Source organism: Amblyomma americanum, chromosome 1, assembly GCF_052857255.1.
Source record: "Amblyomma americanum isolate KBUSLIRL-KWMA chromosome 1, ASM5285725v1, whole genome shotgun sequence".
Taxonomy (NCBI): Eukaryota; Metazoa; Arthropoda; class Arachnida; order Ixodida; family Ixodidae; genus Amblyomma; species Amblyomma americanum.
The window spans coordinates 109218121-109245483 of record NC_135497.1 but is presented as its reverse complement, the minus strand read 5'-3'; the positions used below and the strand labels follow the sequence as shown (position 1 = coordinate 109245483).

The 27363-nt window shown below is 45.6% G+C and overlaps 2 protein-coding genes across 3 annotated transcripts in view; one reads left to right on the top strand and one right to left on the bottom strand.

Annotated features, from left to right (window-relative positions):
- Window positions 1–534: 534 nt before the first annotated feature.
- On the bottom strand, window positions 535–2120 carry LOC144113094 (uncharacterized). The gene is made up of 2 exons (XM_077646016.1): window positions 1831–2120; window positions 535–803 (listed from the first exon to the last, which is right to left on the bottom strand). The coding sequence occupies exons 1-2, from the start codon at window positions 2118–2120 to the stop codon at window positions 737–739; spliced, it is 357 nt and encodes a 118-aa protein (XP_077502142.1). The 3' UTR covers window positions 535–736.
- A 14648-nt stretch (window positions 2121–16768) lies between these two features.
- Window positions 16769–27363, top strand: part of LOC144113439 (alanine--tRNA ligase, cytoplasmic-like) — a 48037-nt gene continuing 37442 nt past the window's right edge. Inside the window, exons 1-5 of one of the 2 annotated variants that reach the window (XM_077646514.1) lie at window positions 16769–16879; window positions 17350–17599; window positions 19748–19936; window positions 23339–23484; window positions 25257–25460. In XM_077646514.1, the coding sequence (XP_077502640.1) occupies window positions 17369–17599; window positions 19748–19936; window positions 23339–23484; window positions 25257–25460 (770 nt within the window). In that variant the 5' untranslated portion in view covers window positions 16769–16879; window positions 17350–17368. Of the gene's footprint in view, window positions 16890–17349; window positions 17600–19747; window positions 19937–23338; window positions 23485–25256; window positions 25461–27363 lie in introns of both variants that reach the window. The other variant, XM_077646515.1, reaches the window with a different exon arrangement.

The window sequence follows — 27363 nt, the reverse complement described above, 5'->3', positions numbered from 1 at the left end:
CATGCGACGCCGACGGATGCGCTGCCGGAGTGTGCAGGAAGGACATCGAAACAGGCAATGCTCAAGTGCCATATGTGTGTGGCGCTTGGACGTAAGCACATCTATACGTATATGGGCTTCTGTTCAAGCGCCACACACACATATGCGCCTCAGTGAAAGAGCCACTGTTACAGAGCTCACATGCAGACGCAAGCACGTCTTTTGCGATGTATGGAGAGTTTGAGCAACAGACGTGAAGAGCGGGGCAGTCAGAAAACGTTCGGTAGGTTCTCTTCATTCCCCCGTTTTATTGCCGCCGTGGAGTTGTAGGGACATTTTCGTGGGAAAGAATGCGAGGCTGCGTCGCGTGAGAGCTCCATGCACTTTTCAGGCCTTAATGCACGGAAGCCGAACTACCTTTAATTCGCGTTTCACAGACAACGTATAGTACCGAAGCCTTCCTGCTGCTTATTGTTCTCTTCGCCCTGAACAGAACGACTGATGCGCTAGAGTATAGAAAGCCAAGCTGACGCGAATAGGCTCTGTCGGTTTTTCGTTTTTCATGCTCTCTTGGGCCGGCTCAGTATGTAAGGCTGCAACCTCCTACACGGTTTAAATTCAATAGATACATTACATCACGAATGTACGCTTTTGCAAAGGCATGCGTGAAACTCTGGCAAGATGACAAGAGGCCACCACGCGTTGGTTGCACGAAGTCACATCCTAATGGGGGTAGCTCGTCGCTTGGAGGAGGGTGTCACCACCATCCGCCGTATCCACCGTGACCGCCGTAGTGCCCGTGCCCATGATGGTGGTGGTACGTTCTGTGTGGCATATGGAAGCGAAACGCACATACATGACTCGGTCAAGGAAAAATCAGTTGTACAAAAAGATAAACGAAAGAAGCAAGGAAAGCGCTCATTCAGCTAAAAGCGAACAAGTAAAGGAAATGACGCTCGCTACGAATGATTTAGGTATAATAGGAAGATTCCTTCCCAAATCGATTCCATTTTTTTTAAATTCCCGGCCTTCGGCAATGGGTGAAGCGATGCCACGCCCTAGGCTTCAGCCAATAACCAAGAGCCAACGTGGAACGTGGCATCACTTCATCGGATGGTGAATGGCGGGAAGTTAAAAAAAAAAAGGCATGGAATCGGGGAACCGCTTTATTATACCACCCCTGATAACAAGCAAGTAGCCGTGCGTGTGTATCCCTTCCCAAATGTTCCTATGAAAGTTAATCACTACAAACCTCTTCACTGTCGCCTCTTTTACCAGCGTGCGGGCTAATCGCAGCCGCCTTCTCTGATCGCAGCGCGCGCTCGTACCCTTCCTACATCTGGGTTTTACAGACCGTACAGTGATGAATGTCGGTCTACAACTACGGGGAAGTATTTTTATATAAGGCGGAAACAGTGGAGCCTGCGAAAAGAGCCGGTTAAACATCGCCACTTCGCTAAATAGCGGTACCTCCCTCCAGAGGTGTGCAGTATATATACCTGGCTACCCAATTATTCCCAGAAACAGGTCCTCCGGGACACCTACCGCAACTTGCAGCTCAGTGTGCCCATGCGTATACGTGAACACATTGCGGCCACTGGCCACCGCCGATTTTCAACCTCTCGAACACAGCTTCATGCTCCACTTGTTTCATTTTCGCTGCCCGCACTGTTTTGCCTTCATAGCACATGTCATTTGTTTTCATCGACGCGGACGAGACGCCAGAGGAGATGCACAGACGGCGCGGCAACCGTCCACACCGAGCATTAATAAGTGAGGCACCCATATGTGCACACAGGCGCGTGCACTTCCGCGTGTGCTGACACGCAGGCGAGTGATTGCGCTGCTTACGGGTGGTGGTGGTGGTGGTAGTGGTGGGGGTGGTGGTGGTGGTGGTGGTGGTCGTCGCGGCCGTAGTGGATGGGTATGGGGATGGGGATGATGCCCCTGCCGCCACCCAGCAATGCCGCGGCGCCCGCCAGCTTGAGCCACTTGCCCTGCTCGCTCTCGTGGACGCAGGCCAGCAGCAGCAGCAACAGGGCGGCCCAGCTAGGGCCCCTCCCGTGTGAACTGCTCGGCTGCATTGACGACGCTGGCACCCGTGCAGCCGCTCTCCGGGGACGGTTGCAGGCTGCGCACATGCGACCACCCGACGCCGTGGCACTTCCATTGTGCCAATGCAACGTTTTATCTTCAAGGGACACTGAGGCAGTGCAGTACATTTTTTGTTCTCAGTAAGGTTTGTTTCTTTATGACTATTTAGATGCTTCTTTGGCAACAAAAGACAATTGTTGCCCAGACAATTCGATCTAATAATGGAGCATTTTTTTCCCTCGTTTCGTTTAAACTTGTGACACCAAGGCCGAAAAAGACTCCGTGAGCACTGTCTGGAAGTGAATGGCAGGGATCCAAACTTAAAGCTGTCGATGCACCACAGGTTGATTGTGAAAGCGGCGGGTGGCGGCGATGCCTAAATTTCACATACCCAGAAATTTTGGAAGATAACTTTTTTTTTTTCAAAGGAAAGCTATTTATGAACACAATTTTTTTTCGCATATCGTAAGGCTGCACCATAAAAATCAATATATCCGTAGATCACTACTCGGGACGCTTGCAGTTTTCTGCAATTTGTTGTCAAAAATGCACCCCATTGGTTTTCTATAGCTGTCTTGACTACTTGATGCGAACGTAGGACGAACTTTAAGAGCAAAATTTTGCTAAGCATTGAGAAGTTTGACCTTTCCCATTAGTATGACCATGAGAATATTCCCCTGCTGCCTCACAATTAAGAGTGATGTCCAAGAAAGCTGGACTTCATTTTTTTACCTTTTATAGCTTATCAAAGCTTAGTTTTCAGCGAAATCAGTCTCTTTGTCATTAGTACGCGGTATAATCTGTTGATACAGGGAAACTTCAATTTGTCTTCATTGTCCCTTAAGGAGTATGCCAGCGATTGCCAAAGGAAATGTTTTGCATTACGTAACGATGAGTGAACCGATGAAACTGTAATAAATATTCTGATGGACAGCATAGCATAGGACAGAATAGGCATTTAGGTTGCTGACAGCTGCATTGGCCAACGCTGTATCACCTACGACCCAGACAGTGCTCATTTTTCTCGTTTTTTTTAATAATAAATTTCTTCTGAAAGGTGACTGCGTCACCAAGGGCACACGCCTGCAGCGGTATGCATACAACTTTTACGATAATGTGCCGCAACAATGCATAACCGGTTTCCACCTCACCTGAACGCACATAGGGTAAGGTGGATCTTCTACGAACGTAAACACGACAACATTGCAGCATATGCACGAGTAACTTTTTTCACCTAGCTCAAACATACCACATTCACTTAGGCTTATACGTTACTCAAGAAACATGCCTCATATGTGTCAGAAGAGTTGATCACCAAGCGACATTGGAAATTAATTTTGTAGGTGCTCATTCGTTGTGTACGCGATGCAACTGAGCTGCTCGACCAACGGTGTTCTGTTAGCTAAACACAGTGATTACTTGCTGACCATCAAAAGCAAACTTCAGAGTGCCAGTTCTTCAGTGTATATATTGCTTCTCTGTACGCCAAGACCAACAGCTGTGTTTTCATGAGATTATAGCAGGCCTTGCACTGGTGAGATGTTTTCATGTCATAAAAAAAAATTGAGGCTGCTATGTTTTTCTGTTACACTCATACAATGGACCCGCAACTGTACAGAGCTGTGCTATATCGATCCACAGTTAGATTACAATATTTATTAGTGCGCTTCGGTAAGACTGCGCCTGCCTACGCAGAGAAGCCCGACCCATCGATATGCGGCTGACACAGTTTGCAAACACCTGGTCTGGGACCAGCTGTTGTGAAATTCTTGTTCTTGCCTAAAGAGGTGTTTTTTTTTAGGTACCACCAAAAAGGCGCCAAACTGGAGCCATGGTCTTGCTAATAAACCCAACACAGACCTGATTCGCCTACGCCGTGTCAACGGTGTCACATACCTTGCACCTTGTAGACCTTTTCATAACTCTCGAAGTAACTGTTTTCGTGGAGGGGAGGAGGGGGTGTAGCGAAAGCGCCAGGGGGAGCTTCATACCTCAACTCGTTCCTGTTCTACGAGCTGGCGTTCGCAGCTGCCTCCCACAGCCCAGTGTCCAACATGGCGGCGCCCTTCGACCTTTTTTTCGGCCGAGGCTGGCATGCATGCGGTTCCCACCAACAACGCTCCTTGTGAAACTCGCGGTCGCTAATCTTCCTCAGCGCCCTCTCATTAAGTGCTGGGTCACAGGTCCATAGTACACGTGCAGTTTTGGACCCTTTCCTGCCAATCTCAATTCATTACTCTTCTTGACAAATGGTCTCTTTCAGGTGTAACTCGCCGCAGCAGAAAACACTTCTAAATGCTCCACTCATGCGCATTTAACCTCACGCGTTACATATTAACTCTGCGCTCTTTAGACCACCTGTGGTGCCGATCACTTTGCTTGTATGGCAGCGCCATGCGGGTGACCACATCACGAAACAAAATAAAGGCACGCTAATCAAACGTTCAAATAAGGGTCCAGCCATTTCTCTGCCGTGTACGGCGACCTTGCCGCCAGGTGTGTTCGCTCTGCATGTCTTTTCGTTGCGCTAAGTTCGATTCCAGCTGCATGCTAACCGAATCACGAAAAATTTAAAATTCAAAAGTGCGAACAAAAAGTTAAGAGAGAAAGAGTTCTTGGAGCCGGAGTGCGATGAAAAGAGAGGCTGTGTTGCGCGCAAAATAAAAATTGCTAGCTGGAAAAGATGATTAATCTTCCCAGAACGTGCAGTTTGAGGAGAAAATAAAGAAGAATAGTATTCTAAATATTGATTGGAAACACGTCCATGGTGGGAAATGTCCCCGTAGCTGCGAAAGTAATGCAGTCATAAAGTATTACTTTACGCTTGCGCTACTAGCGGCAGAGTAATCGTTATCAGTGACTGAATTATAAAAATGAATGTGAAAAGGATATTGCGAAAAAGTACGCAAGAAATTATGATCAATGAAATCTGATATGCTGATCATCTCCTCAGCTGCGCCTTGCAGCAGAGGAATTGAAACCCATCTAGTACACTCTCTGACGCTCGATCACTCACAGACTGACACTGGCACTGAAGGAGTGAGTGCTGACGCTCACTCCTTCCTTTGAAAAGAAAAAAAAGAAAGAAAATCAACCACTGTTTAATTCTTTTGCTGCCCAGTATACGGTATCTCCTGTGGCCCAAAGTCGCGGTATCGATCTCTGTCTGCGAGAGGCGAAATGAGAAAAAATGTTCTGCGCGGTGTCAGTGCACGTTAAACAACCCCACGTGGTCGAAATTATCCCGGAGACGTCCACTGAGGCGTACTTCATAGATCACGTGCAGCTGTGGAACGCTGCGCACGGCCTCTGCAACCACAGCAGTACACACTTGAATCGAAATACTCAGCGCCTCGATTTTCTGATATCAGTGGTTGATAGCCGTAGAGAAAAATTAAAGTATAAAATTTGCTCTGCTTTGGTATCGCGTCAGGTTAACGACATCGCTCAGGGGACGCCACTGTAGCCCCCGAGGTGGCCGTCGGATCGCTAGCGCTTCTGAAAAACGTCAGCTATCCGTCGGCTCTTGTGCATCAGATTCGCTCGAGCTTATCAGGTCCAGTATTTTCTTTCTTTTTGTTTTTTGCCACGTGTTTCCACTAAGGGGTATTAACGACAAAGAAACAAAACCGCATAGTACTCGCGGTCGCGTCTTCGAGCAAATTTTTGCGCATTATATGAAGAAGTATATTTCGCTTTGGCCGATCTGTATGTGGGCGCTCGTTCGAAGACGAGGCGAGCCCTCGACGAAATAGACAGAACCTGGGACGTGCACTGCTGAAGGTGCACTATGTAGTGTTTCGTTAACAATCACTCTGACAGCCGCAGTCGACTGGTCTACCGAAACTCCTTGTGGAAAAAACTGAAGCAAATCTGTGAAACCCGCGTCGGTACGCCATCACTTTCACTGCTTGAACGCCCTTTCAGTGGCGTGAACGAGAAGCACCCTGAAGGCTGCCGCGGGTGCGGAGCGAGATGGGCCACTCACCGACTTGGATGCCGCGTTGCGTAAACTGCGCTTCGGCTCACGGCACGGCATTTATACGGGGCCTGGTGGAAGGCGATGGACGCTGCCACGGAAGGCCTGGATGCGGTGGCGCAGCAAGGAGCGGGGTGCACTCCGCTTCAGTAAACAAGAAAAACGTCAGGGGACAGGCGCAGCACGAGGGCTTCTCAGTAAAAAAATAAAGAAAAGAAATGAGGTAAAAAAAAAATACTTGTTTTTCTTTTTGGGAACGCGAAACAACGCAAAAGCAGCAGGCGTGATGGCCGGAGGACGGACGTCACCGGCTCGTGTACGTGGCGACCGCACTCCGAATGGTACCGAACGCTTCTTGGCGTTCTGGATGACCGCCTGTCGTTTCACGTGGCGGAAAAGCTTTTGGTTTTAGTTCCGCGAATGTCTTTACAAAAATAGCGCTAATTTATCTTCCTAGTTTCTCCCTTCTTCCGTACCAACGTGAGTCAAGAGTGACCCCCTGTTTGGGAAAATTTGCGCCAACTAATCGTTTAAGCAGCAAAACCAAGCTATGTGTAATCGAGAAGGTGTAAAAGGTACACGACGCCTCTCTCAACTCCCCGCATGCAGAAAGTACGCCGCTTTCACACTGACTAAGATCGCATGTGTGCGTGTGTCGGTAGCGTACTTAGCACATGCTTCTTTATGTGACGGGGGGGGGGGGGGGCACCGGTGAGCCCGGCTCTTGTGGCAGACGTAGTGTGAAGAAACTGTTTTTAATAGAGAAAACCACGGGACAGGGGAAGCTTTGCCTTCCAAAATTTGTCCCTCGCGTCCTCGCTGTTAGCTTTGAAGGGTATTTTGCGTATCGTGCTGGGGGACGCGTCTCCTGCTCGAATCCTGAAGCGGTACTCTTTGGGTCCTTTTTGGATCCCGCGGCCTCTGTTAATCTTGGACCTCAATAAAAGCAGCCTACCGCCTTCTATGCTTCGTCAGTGGCCTTTTTCAGGCATGCAAGCGCAATAGCACCTGATGTCAACATCGTCGCAGGCTGCGTGGTGGACTTGCCACTTGGGAAACTCATTTGACCGCTTTCATGACGGAAAGCCTAAAATGACTCAAGAGCTTGCTATTGTTGCCTGTTATGCCCTGTTAATTGTCGCGGGTCTTTTTAGTTAATGGCGCAGTCGATGCGCTGCGGTCGCTGGTGGCATTCGACGCCGCGCTGTGTGGCCAATACTTGGCCGTCTTCGAAGGGAGCTATTAATCTCTTGTCGGAGGAGCTCTTTTTCTTGGGGAAAGAGGAGTTGCTCCGACTCATTCCCCGTTCGTTTCTCTTAACAACGACCACCTTGTACTTGGTTTTGGGCCAAACTGGCGCTAAGGTCTTTTTTTTTTCTGCGTCAAATCATTGCCGCTTCCCTCTTCTGTCAATACGTATGCTATCCGTATGTTTACATGAGCAATTCCTGTTAGTTACTCAAGGATTCTTATGGCATATACCTCTTCAACTGGCTCGCCTTATACCCCTGTCACACGGGCACTTGTAAGGCTTTAGAAATTAAGGTCCTTTGCCCCAAAGGCGCGTGACGCGCATCTACACGGCAAAGCGTCGAGACCTTTGCGATAAAGTTCCGTAGCAATAAAGGCGGCCGTCAGCGGCCTTAAAGTTGCTTAAAGGAGCAACCCAGACGGCAGCGCCAGCTAGCGAGCTCAAAGAATAAAAAATTGACGCAATTTTTAGTTTTGAAACCGTAAAAAATATCTAATTTATCTTATTCAATGGTTAATTTTGCGTTACAGTGCACTTAACCGTAGAGGAGGCTATGACTAAAGACATCCACACTGCTAAGAAAGGACTTGAACGCTTTTCAGCAGCCGCATCGACACACACGTGCTTGCGCATCTCGCTTTGCTGTTTTTCTTCGTTTGCTCTTTGTTGTGTGCGTGTTTTGAGTATGCTTGTGTGCACAAAGACACAAGCAACAAAGCACGCTTCTCGAACACAACGAGGAGCCCAACGGAAAAGTGCGCCTACCGTGGTCGGACCGAGAACGATGAAAAAAAAAAAAGAAACTTTGTTTCAAAATATCCGTTTCTCACCATCAGAACGCTCGTTTATTATCGTGATAGCTACTTTTTCCAACATAAACGAATGCACTCTTAGCTGAAGTGCTACCGTCTGCTTTAATTTCATAATGTTACTAGCGCCGCTTCACACACAGCGGTGACTTTTGGCATTCACGGAGGCCGCGTTCTAGCTCCTTAGGATTTGCCGTGTAGCAGCGTCGGTGCTCCTTTTCGGTTTTCCTCCTTTAGTGCAATAAGACAACTTTACGGCAAAGGCCGAGAAGAAGTCCCGTGTGACAGGGGTATTACATGCTTAGCGTCATGTCTACCTGTGAAAGTCAATGTATCCGGTAAACTTGGAATGAACATATGTTAAATAATTTTTTTCTAACAAAGCGGGAATTTGTTAATCATCCCTGGCGTGTATAACACTTAGCAACTCATGGTATCCGTCCGCGCTACCTTTCGTTTTATTAATGCGAAAGCATTAGATATGGCTCATTCTCAAGGTCATGTCCGCACAAAAAGTGTCCCCAAGAAACAGCACCATGTGACGTCACGAGCCGAAGGTTCACGCGACGAAGACGATGGCATCACATGATTAATCAATGTTAATTAACACAATTAATTAACACTGACTAGGTAACTCCAAATCAATTAGTATAATCAGCGATGACATCAAATGAGCATGACGTCATACGAAGTCACGTGGCATCAGAATAAAGGTGACTGTTAACTAGCTGGTTAACTAATATTTAATTCTTAACCTTTTCAACTATATTACTGTTAGTCTATTTATTAATTGAGAGCCGTGTAGCCCAGCGTAAGTAATATCCATATCAGTTTTTAGAATTTCGAAAATGCTGTTACCCGCGGCGCTGTGGCCCAACAAATTTAGGCTATTTCGACGAGTTTCGTGCACTGGAGGAGTTGCTTTGCATGCAAACTTTTCGAAACGCATGCATTTCGGCGCGATGTAGCCAAAATTTGTTCGACCACAGCGCAGAGGGTAACTGCGTTTTCGAAACTCTAAAAATTGATATGAGTATTATACTTACGGCCCCCACACCGGCTGTTCTGCGCAGTGTACCGCACGCGAGATTTATTTTTTTTGTGACAGGACACGCTGCGCGCGCGGTTTGTACATATTTCTCTCCTGTGCCCTCGCCTTAGGCAGCTCTGCGCCTTCGCATCAGAGAGGGCAAAGAAGAGCTGCCGCCTCGGACAGTTCGCGTGGACGCTGGCACAAGGGGACGCCCGCCCGCAGTGACAAGCATGTGCAGTGGTGAGACATCGCGGGCGGACATCGTGCTCACGTACCGCTACCTCAATGATATTAGCGCCATTTACTATGTCCCCAACTCTGTCCTTTCTCCCTATCATTTCGCACTTTTCTTTCATCTCCCCGCCTACTCGATGCCCCTTCGTTTCCGCTGACTGCAGCTCAGGTGCTTCAGTATCCGGTAGCAGATGCCGCGGCCGGCACAATTCTTTCCTTCCTCTTGAAGCGAAAGCTTCACTACGCCAGGTTTTCAAGAGGGTACCGTCAGTGTACCCCTGAACAACTTGGGTCGCATAATCCCTACGGGTGGCTGTGATAGGAGCAGCCACCTGCTGGTGCAGTGGCGCACCATTTAACCGCTGCGCCACTGCGCTGGTTGTGGCACGAGGACTCGCCGCCATTTATGAATATTAAGCAGAGAATGAGCAATTCTGCATATATGGACATTCAATAGTTGGTTTTTTTGGGGGGGAAAGGAAATGGCGCAGTATCTGTCTCATATATCGTTGGACACCTGAACCGCGCCGTAAGGGAAGGGTTAAAGGAGGGAGTGAAAGCAGAAAGGAAGGAAGAGGTGCCGTAGTGGAGGGCTCCGGAATAATTTCGACCACTTGGGGATCTTTAACGTGCACTGACATCGCACAGCACACGGGCGCCTTAGCGTTTTTCCTCCATAAAAACGCAGCCGCCGCGGTCGGGTTCGAGCCCGGGAACTCCGGATCAGTAGTCGAGCGCCCTAACCACTGAGCCACCGCGGCGGGGCTAAATATGGACATTCAACCACAAAATACATGGCGTCATACCCTTATATAAGGCTGAGCTTAACTGTATTCTGAGTCTAAGCCGTATTCTGATGCGCTACACCACTGACAATCATATGACGAAAGAATCGCTCTTCTAACTCAAAAAAAATTATTTCTAAATATTGCAGAACATTTAAGTGAAATACCCGGTAGATCCCAATGAAAACTTACACACGCTAGAAATAGAAATATTGGCATGTAACACCTGAAGCAAGAACAACACTAACTTCTTTGACTTCAGCAGTTGTCGCGGTTTTCAATTCAATAATGTCACAACCGTATATGCAAACCTGTTAATTATTACACGATGCATGACTACCGTCTTAATATTTATTTAAGTATAGCTTCGCTGATCAACAACTCCCCACCAGCGCCTACGGCTACACTTTTCAGGGGGTCTGTATAAGCACTAATGAAGGCTGCCTATTTAAAGCACGGTAAGTGTGGAGGTTTGTACACTCTGCATGTCCTTGTGACGTCGCTGTGTTCCCGAATGGCGCTAGCTTTCGTGTGCTCCAAACGGAGACCCGCGTCACGATGTTGCTCCTGGTTCGCATTGTAGCAAATTTGTTGGGTGACAAGCTGGGCAATGGTCGTCTGCTTTCGAGTTGAAAAGTGAACGGCGACGGCGATTTTTCGTTGGGCGAAATGCTCGGCTGCGCGCACTCTGTTGGGAGTGTCGAAACATAACAGCCCCAAAAACGGTACATAGCGGCTTCCGCGGCCGCCTTCATGGTGTGGCGAGGTAGCGGTGGAGCCTGCACACAAGCGTCTACTTCACCGCTCACACAACGACCTTGCACGTAACACGCGACCAGTTTCGGCGCCCTCAGAGCGGAAGAAACGCGCACATTTAAGCGAAACAAACGCATTCTGAAAAGACGCCTTTTGAACGGAAAAAGAAAAGACCATCGACGCGTCGGTCAGCGTCTGAAGCAGGACGCAGCTAAGCCCAGTTCGCAGGCTGATGCGCGGTCGGCAACTGGCATCGGCTGGCAGCGAAGCTCAGAAAACGAAACTATGCGGCCGGACTCTTTTTTTGTTTGTTTGTCGGGTTATCGACGGGTTCTTTTCGATCTTCGTCACGCCTGCCGTTGCGCGTACGTCAGGGGCCCATCAAGGGTGCCGCGGGCGACAGGCAGTTCAGCTTCATCAGGCATATTCGGATGATTGCTTGTTGTGGCGGTCATGCTTCGACACGGCCCCCGCTCGCAAGGTCATCCGAATTAACCGGTGCGAGCCCGCCAGAGTGCGCATTAACGAGCGTCCGACGGTTAGATTTACATGGGCGTTGGACAGGACCGCAACGGCAGTTTCCAAATTAACGGGGATGAATTAACGCCGTTCTACTAGCGAATGCGGGCGTGGTGAAGTTCGCCAGGGTATAGCGTAACACCAACGAACTGATTTTGAACGTGTCACGCATTTTGAAGATGCACAGTTGTGCCGCAGGCAATACCAACAGCGAAGCGCCAATGTACAGGCTGTTTCGCACTTGGAAACTGGGAGCGAGTGGAGCACTCCTGCTGAGAGCCGGCAGAGCCGGTGAGAAAGGGGGCACCAGGCGCATGCGCGTTAAGAGCAGCTGGCCATGCTTATTGCTTATGCGCCTTTGCTGCCGATCCATTCCGGCCGTCGGCGACAGCGCTGGCAGCGCTTCGCGAAGCGCGTGCTGGCCTCGCGCTACCAGTATATCTCCCTATATGTGAAACAGCCTGTGCACCACGTGCTAAATTTTCACGTGGAGTGAGTGAAAGAAGGACAAGAGAATTAAAGAGGCGCTATAGTGGAAGGCTGCGGACAAGAACACCTGGGCTCCTGGGGTTTTAACGTGCACTGACACGGCACAGCACGCGGGCGCTTTTTGAGTTTCGCCTCCAACGAAACGTGGCCGTCGCCTAGCGACGGAGCGGTACTCACAAGGGAGCCCGGCCAATACCTTCTGACGTCCGTGTGCTGTGCGATGTCAGTGCACGTTTGAGAAAGCTAGGAGGTCTAATTTTTCCACAGCCCTCCTATATACCGCGCCCATATTTCCCTCACGGTGTGTTTGAGATATCCACCGAGAAGCGAGACAGGAAGAGACTTTGGAAAATCCGATGGGCATGAAATAGCCGCTGGACGTCCGGAAAGATGAGGACGCCCAGACGCATGCATCATTTAGAAGTCCATTAGACATCATATATCGGACCAATTCTAAAAATCAATTTTCCTCCTGCGGACGTCCCTAGGTTGTTGTGTTGAACATTTTGCCATCGCCCCGAGCCGGACTTTGATAGGATTTGAGTCATGAACTACTGGCTGCGCATATTTGCTTTGAGCGTTTTGGCGCTGTACGAATGCCAACATACTTAAAACGGTCTCAAGAGTTTATTCTGCTATGAGAACCCATCTAGCTCTGTTCAATTGACCTCAACGTTTATCAGTGAAATTTCAAACCATTCCTCTGTTAATACAATGAACAGTATAAGCAGAAACAAATCCAACCCAACGATCGGATGTTTATTCTTTTTTGGTGTACATGCACTCTGAGGCGACTTCCTGGACTCCAGAAGTTGCGAGCGCGAGCCGTAAGCTTCCAGGCTTGCGTGGCTGCCACAGAAAATTACCCCCGAAAAATTGGAGGGGACACATAAGCTTCGCCTTAAAGTTATGACGTGATAGCGTTAATGGGACAATGTCCTTATGTACGGAATTAGTCATTCTATACTTTGCATTAATAGATCCCTGGGAGCTCTCATGACACTCCTGGCACAGTGGTGCAGCGGTTAACTGCCCACCTCCCACGGTGGGCAGTTTGTTCACAATCCGGTGAGCAAGTTGTGATGACACAAGGTCAAGTGCCCTTAGGCGGCCCACCTGCCACCTAGGTTGCTTCTCTGGGGATTTTGCACTGACAGCCAACGACGACGAGGCCTGCTTTTCTGCGACACGGATCCCTTAACGCTGTCGCGTTATTACAGCGCTCAAGCATATTCTGTTTACAAGCTATCACATGCGCTAGAGGGTATGGCCAGTACGACTAGAGACTATCAACAACAATAGCACCCCTTTCTACAGCAGCGCCCCTGCAGCACAGATTTCACAGCCATGTTAATTCAGTCGGCTGCATTATGCAGTTGTGTAGATATAAAAAACGGAACCTCCACCCAGCGTCCTATAGTGCTCCCCTAGTCGTCTCCAGTAATCACGGAGGAAAAAAAAAAAACTGCCCACATGGCCAATACCGATGGACACAATACCGATGGACAAGAATATCCGATGGACGTCCGATTGAGGTCCGAACGTTCGAAGCAGAATTTGAACACGCATGAGAAAACGAACCACGTCCGAAAACGCGCTTCGGAATCGGAACGTTCTCAGGATATATAGAAAACTTCACTCTGGAATAAGCCGCCGCGGTGGCTGAGTGGTTATGGCGCTCGGCTGCTGGCCTGAAAGACGCGGGTTCGATCCCGGCCGCGGCGGTCGAATTTCGATGGAGGCGAAAGTCTAGAGGCCCGTGTACTGTGCAATGTCAGTGCACGTTAAAGAACCCCAGGTGGTCGAAATTTCCGGAGACCTTCACTACGGCGTCTCTCATAGCCTGAGTCGCTTTGTGACGTTAAACCTCCATAAGCCAAGCCTTCACTCTGGAATAATTTCGAAATGCGGTCAGAAAAGCGAAATTGATTTTAGAAATTTAGTTTACCTGGCAGCACTGAGGAAGATAGAGATAAATAGAAAGGAAACAATTAATGGTAGCTTAGTTTAGTAGTAACAACAGGGGTTCATTTCAAGCACTGCATGTTTCACAGATTATTTGTCACTGTTCTTCGGTAATGCAACTTTTCAGCTAAAAGAATTAAAAGTTCAAGGAGTATAGACACAAAATTTTTGGTTGCCTGTTTCTTTTTCATCTTTGTAATGATGCGTAAGACGTATAGTATGCAGTATTGTGCGTCTTTGTCCAGAAGACTTAAATATTTTCCCGCCTCAACCGCTGGCTCGTTTTCGCTGAAACTGCGCACAGAGCTTTCGTATTATGGTAACTTTTGTCTCGTAGCGGGTTTGAAAACGGTACTGACGGTACCATTACCCAGACAATTAACGCAAAGACGTCCTGAGTATGACCACAGGCTGCCCACATCAGGATGTTCAGACGTCCTCAGGTTGGCCCTACCTGGTCCTCAAGCAGTCCAACTGGGATCCATTTGTCCGTCCATTGCGCTTTCTCAGGATGTGACATGAAAATAATGTTTGGGGACGTTTTAAGTACTACTTCAGGATTTGTATCAAGAGCTTTGTTTGCATAGGACTGCAATTCAAAGTTAATGTAACAGAAGCGAATCAGAATAAGCAAAAAGAGGTACAGCGCAGGTTTGCCCTGCCCAGGACCGCAGAGAGCTATAGCTCTCGAGCTCTCTGGAGTTTAATTCTGCTGCTTTAATGGAAAAGACGAGTGGCCCGAAAACCTAAACAGACCAACCCCATCTGAAGCGTCTGATACATAATACCAGGTTTAAAAGCAAAATATTTTAAGGCATCTCTTCAAGGAATAACATTTTTTTGAGGTCGCAATTATTAATAATTTCTTTCATTATATCACTAATGCACATACATACTTTTAATAATCCGGCATTTTTTAAGTAATGAGAGCATAGTACGAGAGATAAAGCTGGTTTGATCTCATTTCGATCAATTGCGCCATATCGTCCTGCCAGAGGACGATTGTTGGACATTTGAGGAATTTTCATATTCGAGTCCTCCAGCAGAGTATAAACTGAAGACATCTTCATGAGGACATTTAGCCATCGATGCACTCAAAAGCTACTCGAATGTCTTATTCGGTATGAGGATATGTTCTGACCATTTGAAGGCGCCCTCAGGACGCTTGGTGTTGTCTGGGTACTTGGTTGAGCCGCTCATGATGCAAACCCGTAATTGTCTGCACCGAGATCGGCAAACCGAAAGCCACCACCGCCCTTTAGCGAAAACCCTGCGTTGCTGGTTTTCGGTCTTTAATCTCGGTGCAGGTATGCAGGTGTGCTTTTCGATCGCTGCATACCTGCATCAGATAACGGCGCTGTGTATCAGTTTCACTGTGGAGGGGAAAAAAAAAACTATTGTCACTCACCGAAGGAAATGACATCACTTCATTAAAGATCTATAGACACCAAATTTTTGCTTGCTTTGTGTTTTCTCCTTTCAAACGATGCGTTATACCCCTGCCACACGGCAAATTTAATGTCATTCTAACCGAATGTCATTTGGTCTCCTTCAGTGCTACAAGGTAAAAATAATGTCATTCGAAAGTGATGGCAGTGACGATCAGTGAAAAAAAAAAATAGTACAATTGAAAGACATCAGCGCGTATAAAAGATGTTTGAAATTGTTATGTGGTGTTTCTAAAGCGGGTGAGAACATTTCTGTACAATAATATAAGTTTAAAATATTATTTTCGGCAATTCTCTAGCACTTAAGCAATAAAAAGCCAAGCCAAGTACAAAGTCTCGCCGCAGTGGCTCAGTGGGTAGGGCGCTCGGCCACTGATCCGGAGTACGCGGGTTCGAACCCGATCGCAGCGGCCGCGTTACGATGAAGGCGAAACGCAAAGGCGCCCGTGTGCTGTGCGATGTCAGTGCACGTTAAAGATCCCCAGGTGGTCGAAATTATTCCGGAGCCCTCCACTACGGCACCTTTCTCCCTTTCTTCTCTCAGCCCCTCCTCTATCTTTTCCCTTACGACGCGGTTCAGGTGCCCGCCGAGGTATGAGACAGATACTGCGCAATTTACTTTCCCCAACAACAAATTTTCATTTTCATTTTTAGATATGTGCCTTCTTGACGCTGTTTCGGTTTCGGCTTTTATCAGCCGAACGATGGTTGCGATAGTTCGCGTGAGGCAAAAAAAAAAAGAAAACCAAAAAACGGCAATATAACTGATTATACGTTGTTTGTTATAATTATAGCTCTTGAAGCAGGGTGATTTAAGTGTAGTAGTGAGTTAAAACTACGTACCAGCGTTTATATTAGAGTTTTTCCGTACCTCACGTAACCGAAAGAAACCGAAACTGAAACAACATGAGAAAAAAAAATTAGTGATCATAGGCGAATACCACGCGATGATCAATGTATTCTAATGTCCAAAGCACCATTTTAAAGAAAAAACAACAACATGCAATAAACTCGGTGCCTATAGTTCTTTAACTCCTTTCTGTCTTGACATCTTGCCCTATGGCAAAACTCCGGAACTTCGGGGTTTTGCTCTGAAGCTTGCTCTTCTTTCGAATCACTGGATTCCAGCTGCATGTCATAATCCACATAGAGGTCATGTTGAATATGCGACGATGCCATCAACAAAACGCGAGGAAGTGCTAGGATTTTTACACATGCGTACACATGCCGCTTCTTGCACGCAGTCAAAACAAGCTTTCGTTACAAAGCAAAGCGGACTAGGCGAACTAGAAAAAATGTACGCAAAAATAAAAATAATAAAATCACCGAGACTTGGAGGAAGGAAAAACAGACACGCGTTTCCGTCGCTTGGCGACTACAAAAAAAAAAAAAACTTCACAGCGTCGTTAATCTTCGTTTCCATGACAACTGTAGCAGAAATGGCGGAGGCTTCTTGTGCGGTGGCATGGTTTCACAGCGTGCGGGAGCCGTTTATTCTCAACTTGCCATAATTTGGCGCGAAATTGCTACTCTTGAGGTAAGCATTGGTACGTTACATGCTGTCTGAACCGTCTGAACCCTGAAATAGAAATGCAACATTGCACACGGACGATGGAAACGTAGTTAGGATTCTCCTCGCATCGAGGTGAGAGAAACCTGCAGTTTAGTGCACAAAAATTATTACATGTTGATGGTTTGGTCACACCTTATTATGCATGGTTTGATTGAATTAGGTAAAAATTGTGTTGTTTAATAGAGGCGTCGTCTGTGGTTATCGTCCTGTTAGGGTCTGCTGTCACAATGAGTTTACTTTGAACTTATCCATACTCATTTCTTTCATCTGTGGACTTTCAGGTTGTATCCCGTCCCATGTTTCCTTTAGTGTGTGGCACTGACATTTGCAGATTTAAGTTGTTCATGTAGGATATTCAATTGCTGCGTGCCTTGCTACGTGTGTAATTGTTAGGTTCCTTACCAGACCGCAACGTGACATTCTCCGACTTTCAGGCGATCCCTGGCGTCCGGAATGACGGGGAAGGCACTGACAGCGTGCGGAACGCAGCTTACATGGCTGAGGTTCAAGAATATGCGTGGTTTCTGCACTCGCCCAACGAAGAAGTTGAGCGCTCGTGAAGCTCGCCAGGCCTTTGTCGACTATTTCGTCAGAGACCATGCTCATCAGTTTGTCCCATCCAGTTCTGTTGTTCCAGCAGTTGCTGATAGATCTGTTCTTTTTACTAGCGCGGGCATGAACCAGGTAAGCCTCTCCTTCATATCTGAGAGCTTCTCGTTTAGCTTTTTGTTGCTAGGCTACTGACTGTTCTTTGTTTCACAATGCAACTCGCAGTGCTGCCAATAGCCTGGTCAGCTATTGTAAGAGGTCACGTTTTATTTCAGGTAGATCGTTCTTTACAGGAAGGTAGCACCAAGCATAGTGCACTTTGTCGTCTTGTATTTAGATACTTTTCAATCATTGCTTTGCACCTACAGCAAAGCACTGCAATATGTTCAAGAATTTGTAATGTAATTGATTGAGAAGTAGAAGGCTAAACTTATTGAAGTGAGAAACCTGCCATTGCTTGCACTATTTTTAATGGTTTTCATGCACAACCTACGATTTTTTTTTCAGAGCTCTCTTCCTAATTTATAAAAGCTTGTATGGCACAATAATAAATTGGCTCTGATAAATAATCATTTGGTTTAGTATTAGTACTTGGAAAGCATTGGCTTATCAAGAGAATACCTGTGACGCTGCATTTAATTAGCTTTTTGAGATCAATAGCTGGTTAAAAGAAAGCACATATAGTTGGATAAAATGGAAGAATGTGTCAAATACCTCCTCAAAGGAGGCAACCTAGCCAATGGTGTTGACTGATTGTCAAGACGTCATGTTTAATCCCATATCACAGAGGCACCAGTCGATCACCTGTGATTTCACGCTCGGGGATTAACTTGGAAAAAAAAAAACAGTCACAAAAGACAAGGGACAAGAGAGAAGGAGTGTTCACACCACAACGACTGGACTGTCAACTGAGATTTATTAGACAAAACATAGTCCCAGCAAGGCCAGCAGAGCATGCACTACAGCCGCATCACAGCTCACAGCGCATAGGGCACACAAGGTACACATCTATTGTGACCGGCCTAAAAAAGCGAATTCCTTCTCGAGTAGGCGCACCGAGGTTGTGCTAATGCAATCTTGGCCTGACATACTGATATGGTATGCTTCAAAGATTTCTAGTTTTTGCTTTCCCTTGCCTCTACCAAGAATCATTACATTGCTGAACAGTGGATAACACCCCATTCATTGCAATGGCGAGGCAAGTTGGCACCGTCATCAGACTCCAGGGAGGAGTGGTGCTCACGCAACCGGTCATTAATGCATCGGCCTGTTTGGCCTATGTATACTCTTTCAGATGTGAGGGGGAACTTGTACACGACCTGAGCGACACACGCCGTGAAGCGGTTCTCGTGCTGCGTTGTGCAGACATGGTTCCTTTCCCTGCCTCGAGAAATGCATGAGCACAGACCCGAAAGCTTGCAAGGGGCAGAAAACACCACACTAACTCCCTGCTTGGCCGCAACTTTTTTGATGCTGTGGCTCACCTTATGCATGTACGGCATGACCTCAATTTTCTTGCGTTCAGTTGCTCCACCATCAGCCCGCTTCGTCCGTTCTTTCTTGAGCTTCTGAAGCAGCGATGTGAGTTGTGAGTTGTGAGTTGTGTTTCTGTGAGTTGTGATGTGGCTGTTGCGCATGCTCTGCTGGCCTTGCTGGGACTATTTTTTATCTAAAAAATCTCAGTTGACAGTCCAGTCGTTGTGGTGTGAACGCTCCTTCTCTTGTCCCTTGTCTTTTGTGACTGGCTTTTTTCAAGTTACTATGAACCAACTGGCCCGCATTTCAACCCTTCGGGGATTAACTGCTATGTCATGAGAACCAGTCAATACCATTGTGTGGAGGGTCTCCTTTGAGGTTTATTCGCCGCTGCATTCTTGAGTTGTGCCCGACTATAGTAACAGTGATGCAGCCGTAAATTTTTTACAGGGAAGGTGCATTGAGTTTCGTTTGAATTGAAACTGTGCTTTGCATGCCACCACAGTCTATATTTCGAAAGGGAAGGAAAGGGAAGGGGGTCTTCAGTAAGTTTAGTTGCACCCTTTCTACACCTGTTTGTGGTAACTGTTCTTCAGTGTTTTTGATTATGATGTGTAGCCTTAATATTTTTGTTTTGTATGGTGGGGTCTGGTACTTATTCAATACTCGCTGCAAATTTTCACGAAGTTGACTGAAAATCAAGTGCTAAATTTTTGAAGAAAATTGAAGCTGTTATTTTCTGTGTCCTCTACACATTGCCTATTTCAGCACTAACCTCAATAAGTTCTTTTCTTTTCTTTTTTCCAGTTTAAGGGAGTTTTCCTGGGCACAGTAGAGCCTTCCAACCAGTTTTATAACTTGCAGCGAGCTGCAAACTACCAAAAGTGCATCAGAGTTGGTGGTAAACACAATGACTTGGATGATGTAGGCAAGGATCTGACGCATCATACCTTCTTTGAAATGCTGGGCAGCTGGTCTTTTGGAGACTATTTTAAGGTAATGCAACCTTTACGCAATTGTATGCATGCTACCTTGATTACAAGTCTGTTTCTGTCACCTAAACACTGGCATTCATGTGTCAAACCAGATTCACCGATAGTGTACGTGCAAAACTCTCTTTGTACTTTTCCTGATGATGTGGCACCTCCTTTCGAATACTGAGCAATTAATAGTGTATGTGTACATGCATAATATAGTTGCATGTACGCATCTAATTTCAAATCTTGCAAATGGGCACTTCATCATTGGTAAGTGATTGAAGACAGTCAAACACGAAGGTGTATGGTGTCTCTCCTTCTGATCATGGGTGCACAGGCTGCTTTGATTCAAACTTTTTAATTTGTAGCTTTATTTAGCAGTGCTCATTTGCAGCCACAATTCCTAGGCAAGTTATGGAACCACTGCAGCTAATTTTCTTGCAAGTTACATGCATGAGATGTGCGCCTCTTGCTGCTTTAAAAAAATATTTGTAACTTGCATGTCAACTGTGTGCTTTATCGTCTGTGTACTGTTTGAAATTCATTATTTGTGGTGATCAAGAGTGTACTCACATTTAAAGCCTGTTATGAATTTGTATGACTCCGGTTAATTTCGAAATTTGTGGGATGGATTGATTGATGTTAGTGGTCGAAGGTCGGTGGTGTTGATCTTAATGTTTCCTGATGGTCCGATGATCCGGTGACACATTGCGGAATAGACTAGACAACTTCTTCGGGGCACTATGTACTTTTTTACACGGGTGCTCGCCAATGGTCTGCTCCTGGTCCGATCTGCCCTCCGATCTCTCGCTGGGATGTCGCCTCCTCTTCACTTTTAAGAGTCACAGAAGCCTCTCATCGGGATGTCACGACTGTCCTCTCCAATGGGTGCTCAGGTGTTGCGATAATCAGCCATAGCTGCTGGGCCTTTCACTAAGATGTCGCCTCCATTTCCACCGTGGCTGCAGGACCTCTCACCAAGATGTCATCCTCAGCTTGTGCCTCATAGTGCCGATGTCCATGTCTGCTCTGCAGAAAATTGCAATTATCATCCTGTTGACTGCACCGTTAATTTTTTAATTTGTGGGATGGATCAATCCACGTTGATGATGGAAGATTGACGGTGTTGATCTTGGATGTTTCCTGTTGGTTCGGTGATCCGGCGACACGTTGCAGAACGGATGACAGCCCGGCGTCCCCCCTGTGCAACAGCCCACGATCTTAAAGGAGTATAGACACCTAATTTTGGTAGCATGTTTTCTCTACAGTGATGCGGAAGACGTTACTACACTTGAGTCACCACGTGGTATTCACCTATGACCATTTAATAATTTATAATCGTATTTTTCCTGTCATGCTGTTTTGGTTTCAATTTAAACAGCTGAACCATGGTTGTGATGTCAAAGAGTGGTTTGATGTCACGCGAGGCATGGAAAAACGTCGATGTAGTCGCTGCTTCATCGTTTTAATTCACTACAATGCTGAAGGCAGCCTTTCTCAACAGCCGGAATGACAAAAAATGTGGAAGCAGCGATTATATTGCAGTTTTTCTATGCCTCACGTGACATAAAACCAGTGTTGGCGGTAACGCATTACAAGTAACGGCGTTACTGGTAACTTGTTACTTTTTTCGGTAACTTAGTAATGTACTTGTTACCATTTTGAAACTGTAATGGGTAATTTGCTCAAGTTAACATTTTTCTGTAATGTGAGGTGTCACGTTGCTAGTTACTTTTTTTTTTCCAATTGTTCTTCCTCCGCCTACTTTTTTAGAAAAAAAAAAAACACAGAGCACTTAAAGTGATGTTACAAACAAACAAAATGTACAGGTGCTCTGAACGACCCTTTTGGCGGCTCGCATACATGCCAGAAACACCTGCCCTTGACGACGCACCCAACTAAAGGAAAAAGAATACCCAAAAGCACAAAACACATGCACGAACACGCATTCACACACTTGCCTTCATCTACCTCCCATCCCCAAACCACTCGCACACACAACTCTCTAAAGAATGGAACCATGCCGGGCATTTTGTAACATCACATTTTTCAGAATTACTGTAAATTTGTTGAGAGTTCAGCGATGTTTTCTTTGAGAAGTTAGAATTGATGATGAAGTGTCATTTTGTGTTTAATGTCAAATGCAGAAAATAGCTTCACCATGTGCCACAGTGTTAGAAGCCATCACATGTAACTGTACAGGCAACTTTAGGCCACTATAACATTGCTAAGCTTCCGCACTTTTGTACAAAGTATTCTCGTTAAATCAGGATTTCAGGTAAATTCGTAGTTTGGGCTAGAAGCGTTATGGGAAATATGAGGTTTATAAAATTGTTATCGTGAGTTCTTGCAGCGAAGTCGGAGTAATGGAAAAGTAACGTGCGGTACTTTTTTTCGGTAATGGTAACAGTATCGCGTTACCTTTTTTCGTAGCTAACGTAGGGCGGTAACGTGTGCCTATTTTTTTCAGCGTAACGAGTAACGTATTTAGTTACTTTTTTTCGGTAACACCTACAACATACAACACTGCATAAAACCACTCTTTGACGTCACAGCCATCATTCAGCTGTTGAAACCGAAACAGCACGAGAAAGAAAATCGATTATAAATTATTTAGCAGTCATAGGAGAATACCAGGTGGTAATCCATGTATAATAATGCTTTATGCATCATTGCAAACAAAAAAATCACGTACCCAAAAGTTAGGTGCCTATACTTCTTTTAGTGCGCTGGCGCTTATAGTAGCCATCCCCCACATTTAGCTGTCGTTTGTTTCTCTGTTTGATTGAAGCCAGTTTTGTGGCAGGCTGCCACCGGGTGCTGGACTACCTGTGCAGGCATATATATATATATATATCATTTTTTTTCTGACACTTGCCTTGGTAGCTCAGTGGCTTTGGTGTTCGGCTGCCGATTCCAAGGTCACAGGTTCGATCCTGGTCATTGCGGCTGTATTTCGATAAAGGTGAAATACAACACTACCTGTGTGCTGTGCGATGTGAGTGCACGCCAGGTGGTCTAAATTAATCCGGAGCCCTCCATTATGGCATGCCTCATAGCCCATGTGTCGTTCAAGGACGTTCAGCCCCACTATTTGCAGTTTTTTTTTCTAGAGTTAATAATTTCAAGGTTCAACTCATTTCTCAACCAGCGCTGCAACATAATTAGGCATACTGTACATCATCACAAGTAGGCTTATAGTATGTCAGATGGAAAGTTGTGGGCATTTCAGTTACTAAAAAAACAAATAGTAGGTGATTTTCTTTTCTGCTGTCTGAATTTTGCAGTATTTTAAAAAATTTATTACCTTTATTTCTGTGTGTTGTTTGTATTTGGTAAGCTGATTTTTGGCATTATTCCTGCCTTATTTCTGACATATTTTCTCGAATACTGTATTTCCTTGTGATCTTTATTTTTTTAGAAAGAAGCATGTGCTATGGCTTGGGAACTGCTCACAAAAGTGTACCAACTTCCAAAAGAGAGGCTTTATGTGACATACTTTGCTGGAGACCCTGCCTTGGGCTTGCAGCCTGATGAAGAGTGTCGTCAGGTGTGGCTAGACCTTGGGTAAGACGCTACTGTTTGACTTAGCTCTTATCAAGCACTTGGTGTTTGAAAGAAAGTTTGAAAGTTTATTCAGAAGTAATTACAAATGCTATGTTTATACAGAAGGTATTTGTGTTCAAGAAGTGGCTGTGTACAAGTATATTTTCTTGCATAATTGTTTGTGTGGCTGGAGTATTACAAATGGTATCCATCACATGCTGTCTTTAAAAGCCTATTTCATGCAAGTGACCTTTTACTGGCGTAAACAACGTGCCTGTATTTAGGAACCACATCAATAGAGCTTTTACATTTAATGACATCTGTTAGAAAGAAAGGCTTTGCAAGGCTCACTTTGGCAAAAGAACTTTCGCTGTCTGCCTCATTAATTGTTTCCACTTTTGTTATAGTGTAAGTAGAGCAGGAAAATTTATCTAATGAATAAAATCATCTGCAAGTAAAGACATGAAATTTCTTGTGAAATTCATCTGCAAGTAAAGGCACTACATTTCTTGTGAAATTCTTGGAATGCCTTTAAATGGCTGCTTACCAGGTTTGAGCATTTCAAATAAAAGACACCCAGTGCATTGATCAGGGCTTTATGATCATCTCTGCAAAATATTGGAGCGATATGCGTCCTGAAATGCAGTGAAAATTAAAATCAGAGCCTGTTTGCGCTCTCTTTCGACAAAGCTAGTCTCGTCCACTCTGCTTGCTGGCACATAAGGTTTTGCTACGATGACACAGCAGCACTGCATTTTTGATGATCTTGTTTCATTCATATTGCTATTCACCGTGAAGTGGTGCTGTAAATACACTGGGGAACAAAAGCCCCCCCCCAAAAAAACCTTAGCTGGCGTGGTTATGACGTAGACATCTGATGTACTCGATGTCTGTGGAGGAGAAAGAGGAATTTCGCTTGCGAAGGCTTGTTGTCCTTTAGAGGAGAGAAACCGACTCATAGAGGGCACAGCAGAGAGAGGCATGGTGAAGTTGCTTGATTGTGATGGCTGTAACCCTGGTGTTAATGACTCTTTAAAAAAAAAAAGTTCACAGTTGTGTGTTCTAGAGACGTTGCCTGACAACCGCTGGGGTATAGCAAATTTTCAATCAGAGGATAGTCAGAGGCCCTTCAAATTAATGGGTGCTTGTGTGTTGTAGTAGGCAAAGATGTGCAAGGTTTTTTCTTTTTCAAAATTTATTACTTTTCCTTGATGTTCTATTTTGCTCAGTGACATATAAAATTGCTAATCCATGTCATGTTATTTCTGGTGCTGTCAGAATACTCTTTTTCTGAAAATTCATGGGGCTGCTAAGACAATTTAAGAGGGAAATATGATAGCAGTGTTCTGGATCCATTGCGCACGGGTGGAAGTTGATGAAGACGACGACACCCAAAGCGCAGTGTGAGAGACTGGCAGTTAAACACGCAATATGTTCTACTGCAATAATCGCGTAGTGTTTAATGCAGTGGTCAGCGAAGCTATCTGTTCACGCCACCGTGGGTTCAAACCACAAACCACACTCACAGCCACAAGGTTTTTATTTATTGATTTGTTTACCTCTGCCCTGGCCACCTCTGCCCATTGATGCCCCACCCTACTGCGCTTTGCCCTCTCTTGTAGCGATGTCGATACTGCCACAGCCTCCCAGCTCCTCCGGTGGTGATAGATTTTGAAATTTGGTGCCATTGTGTGATTGGTTGCAAGAATGAGCAAGGGCAAGAATTTTGAATGAAGTTTTGGTATCCATTGTTTTTATCAGCTCGCTTGCGTTATGTATTTTTCTACTTGCAGTGTACCAGAGACACACGTACTTCCTTTTGGGATGAAAGAAAACTTTTGGGAGATGGGCGATGTTGGACCGTGTGGCCCTTGCTCTGAAATTCACATCGATTTAGCTGAGTCGAACTCTGCCTCTTCAGCTGCTGTGCATCGAGTGAATGCTGGCCGTAGTGACATGGTGGAGTTGTGGAATCTTGTGTTTATTGAATTTGACAGGTGAGCATTTTTCTGGGAGCCGTGAGCTTTATTTTTTAATTCACTTATTTATGTACAAGTGTCACTGCATTTGCCTGTGGGGCATTATTGTGGGGGTGTGTAACATAGGAAAAAGACTGCACGCACATGTAAGCAGGAATACATGTAAATTGACAGAACACATAACGTTAGGTGCGTAAAGAGTTTAACGACAAGAAATGTGTTGACATGAAAGCAAAAAATCACGAAGTGTCAGAAAAAGCAAGAAAATAACACGTGCATCAAATGAAAGCTGTATTCAACAAAAGGTAATCAAACTCTGAATACCTAAACATTCAGAGAGCATAAAATGAAAAGGCAAATAAAACAGAATACTTCCTGGCCAACATAATACAGTCGAATCTTGATAGTTCAGATTTGATGAGGGCCAATAATTTGTTATAGTCGTATAGTGCATTTTCTACTAAACTAGTACATGGTTGCATTTTGTAAGGCTTAAATTCATTTCTGGCACCAGCTTAGTATGCAATGAAACATCACTGCACTTGCAGGGCCTCCATGGCATTGACGCTTGGGAAAATCATGCAGTCTTCAGTGTGCAGCCTGATTTTGGTGTGTGCCTAATGCCATGTTATTAATATAAGCTAAAAGCAGGAAAGTGTCTAATACCCTGTCACGCGGACATTTCGAAGGCCCTCGAACCAATAATCTATCGATTCAAAGGCCATTGAGCACTGCTACATGGGCAGTTCCAATCGCTATCGAGTCAATAGTCTGTGCGAACTCTATTGGAATTTCAAGGGCCTCCGAGCGTTGGCCCAAGGTTGGTAGCATTGCTTCAAGCGGCGCCAATGCGCGTTCTCGTGCACGATACGTTCACACTACAAAGCATGAGCAACCATTATTGTCTTAAACTTTAATGCAAGAAGTAGAATATTGGCCAGTATTGGCGGTAACGCGTTACAAGTAACGGTGTTACCGGTAACACGTTACTTTTTTCGGTAACTTTGTAACGTACTCGTTACCATTTCAGAACTGTAGCGGGTAACGTCCCTATGTTAACATTTATCGGTGACGTGAAGTCTCACGTTACTAGTTACTTTTTGTTCCAATTGTCACCCACTCCGCCCGCTTTTTTAGAAAACAAAAAAGCACAGAGCACCTATAGTGATGTTGTAAATAAACAAACTGTACAGGTGCTCTCGATGACCCTTGTTGCGGCTCATATGCACGCCAGAAAACACCTGGCCTTGATGGCGCACCCAACTAAAGAAAAAAGACAGAATAGCCATAAAGCACGAAACACGTGCACGAACACGCATTCGCACACTTGCCTTCACTTACCTCCCCTTCCCAAACCACTCACACACACAACTCTGTAAAGAGTGGAAGCGTGCGGAGCATTTTGGAACATCACATTTTCGAGAATTACCTTAAATTTGTTCAGCGATGTTTTCTTTCTGAAGTTAGAATTCACGGTGAAGTGTCATTTTGCGTTTAATGCTACATTCAGAAAATGGCTTCACCATGGGCCACAGAGTTCGAAGCCATCACATGTAGCTCTACAGAAAACTTTAGGCCACTATAATATTGATAAGCTTTCGCACTTTTGTGCAAAGTATTCTCGTTAAATCAGGATTTCGTCTAAAATCGTTGTTTGGTCTAGAAGTTTTATGTTAAATGTGAGTTTTATAAAAGTGTTATCGGGAGTTCTTAAGGTGAATACGCAGTAATTAAAATTAGTGGCCATGAAGTAATGGCCAAGTAACATGCGTTACTTTTTTTCGGTAACGGTAACGCGTTACCTTTCTTGTAGGTAACGTAGGCCAGTAACGCGTTCCTTTTTTTTTAGTGTGACGACTAACGTATTTAGTTGCTTTTTTTTGGTAACGCCTACAACACTGATATTGGTCTGTACAATAAT

Bases quoted from the DNA above. Each gene is read 5' to 3' on its own strand.
- LOC144113094 (XM_077646016.1), bottom strand. From the start codon at position 2,120: ATGTGCGCAGCCTGCAACCGTCCCCGGAGAGCGGCTGCACGGGTGCCA. The intron at 804-1,830 runs GTAAGCAGCGCA...TATGCCACACAG, and splicing joins TACCACCACCACCACCACCC to AACGTACCACCACCATCATG.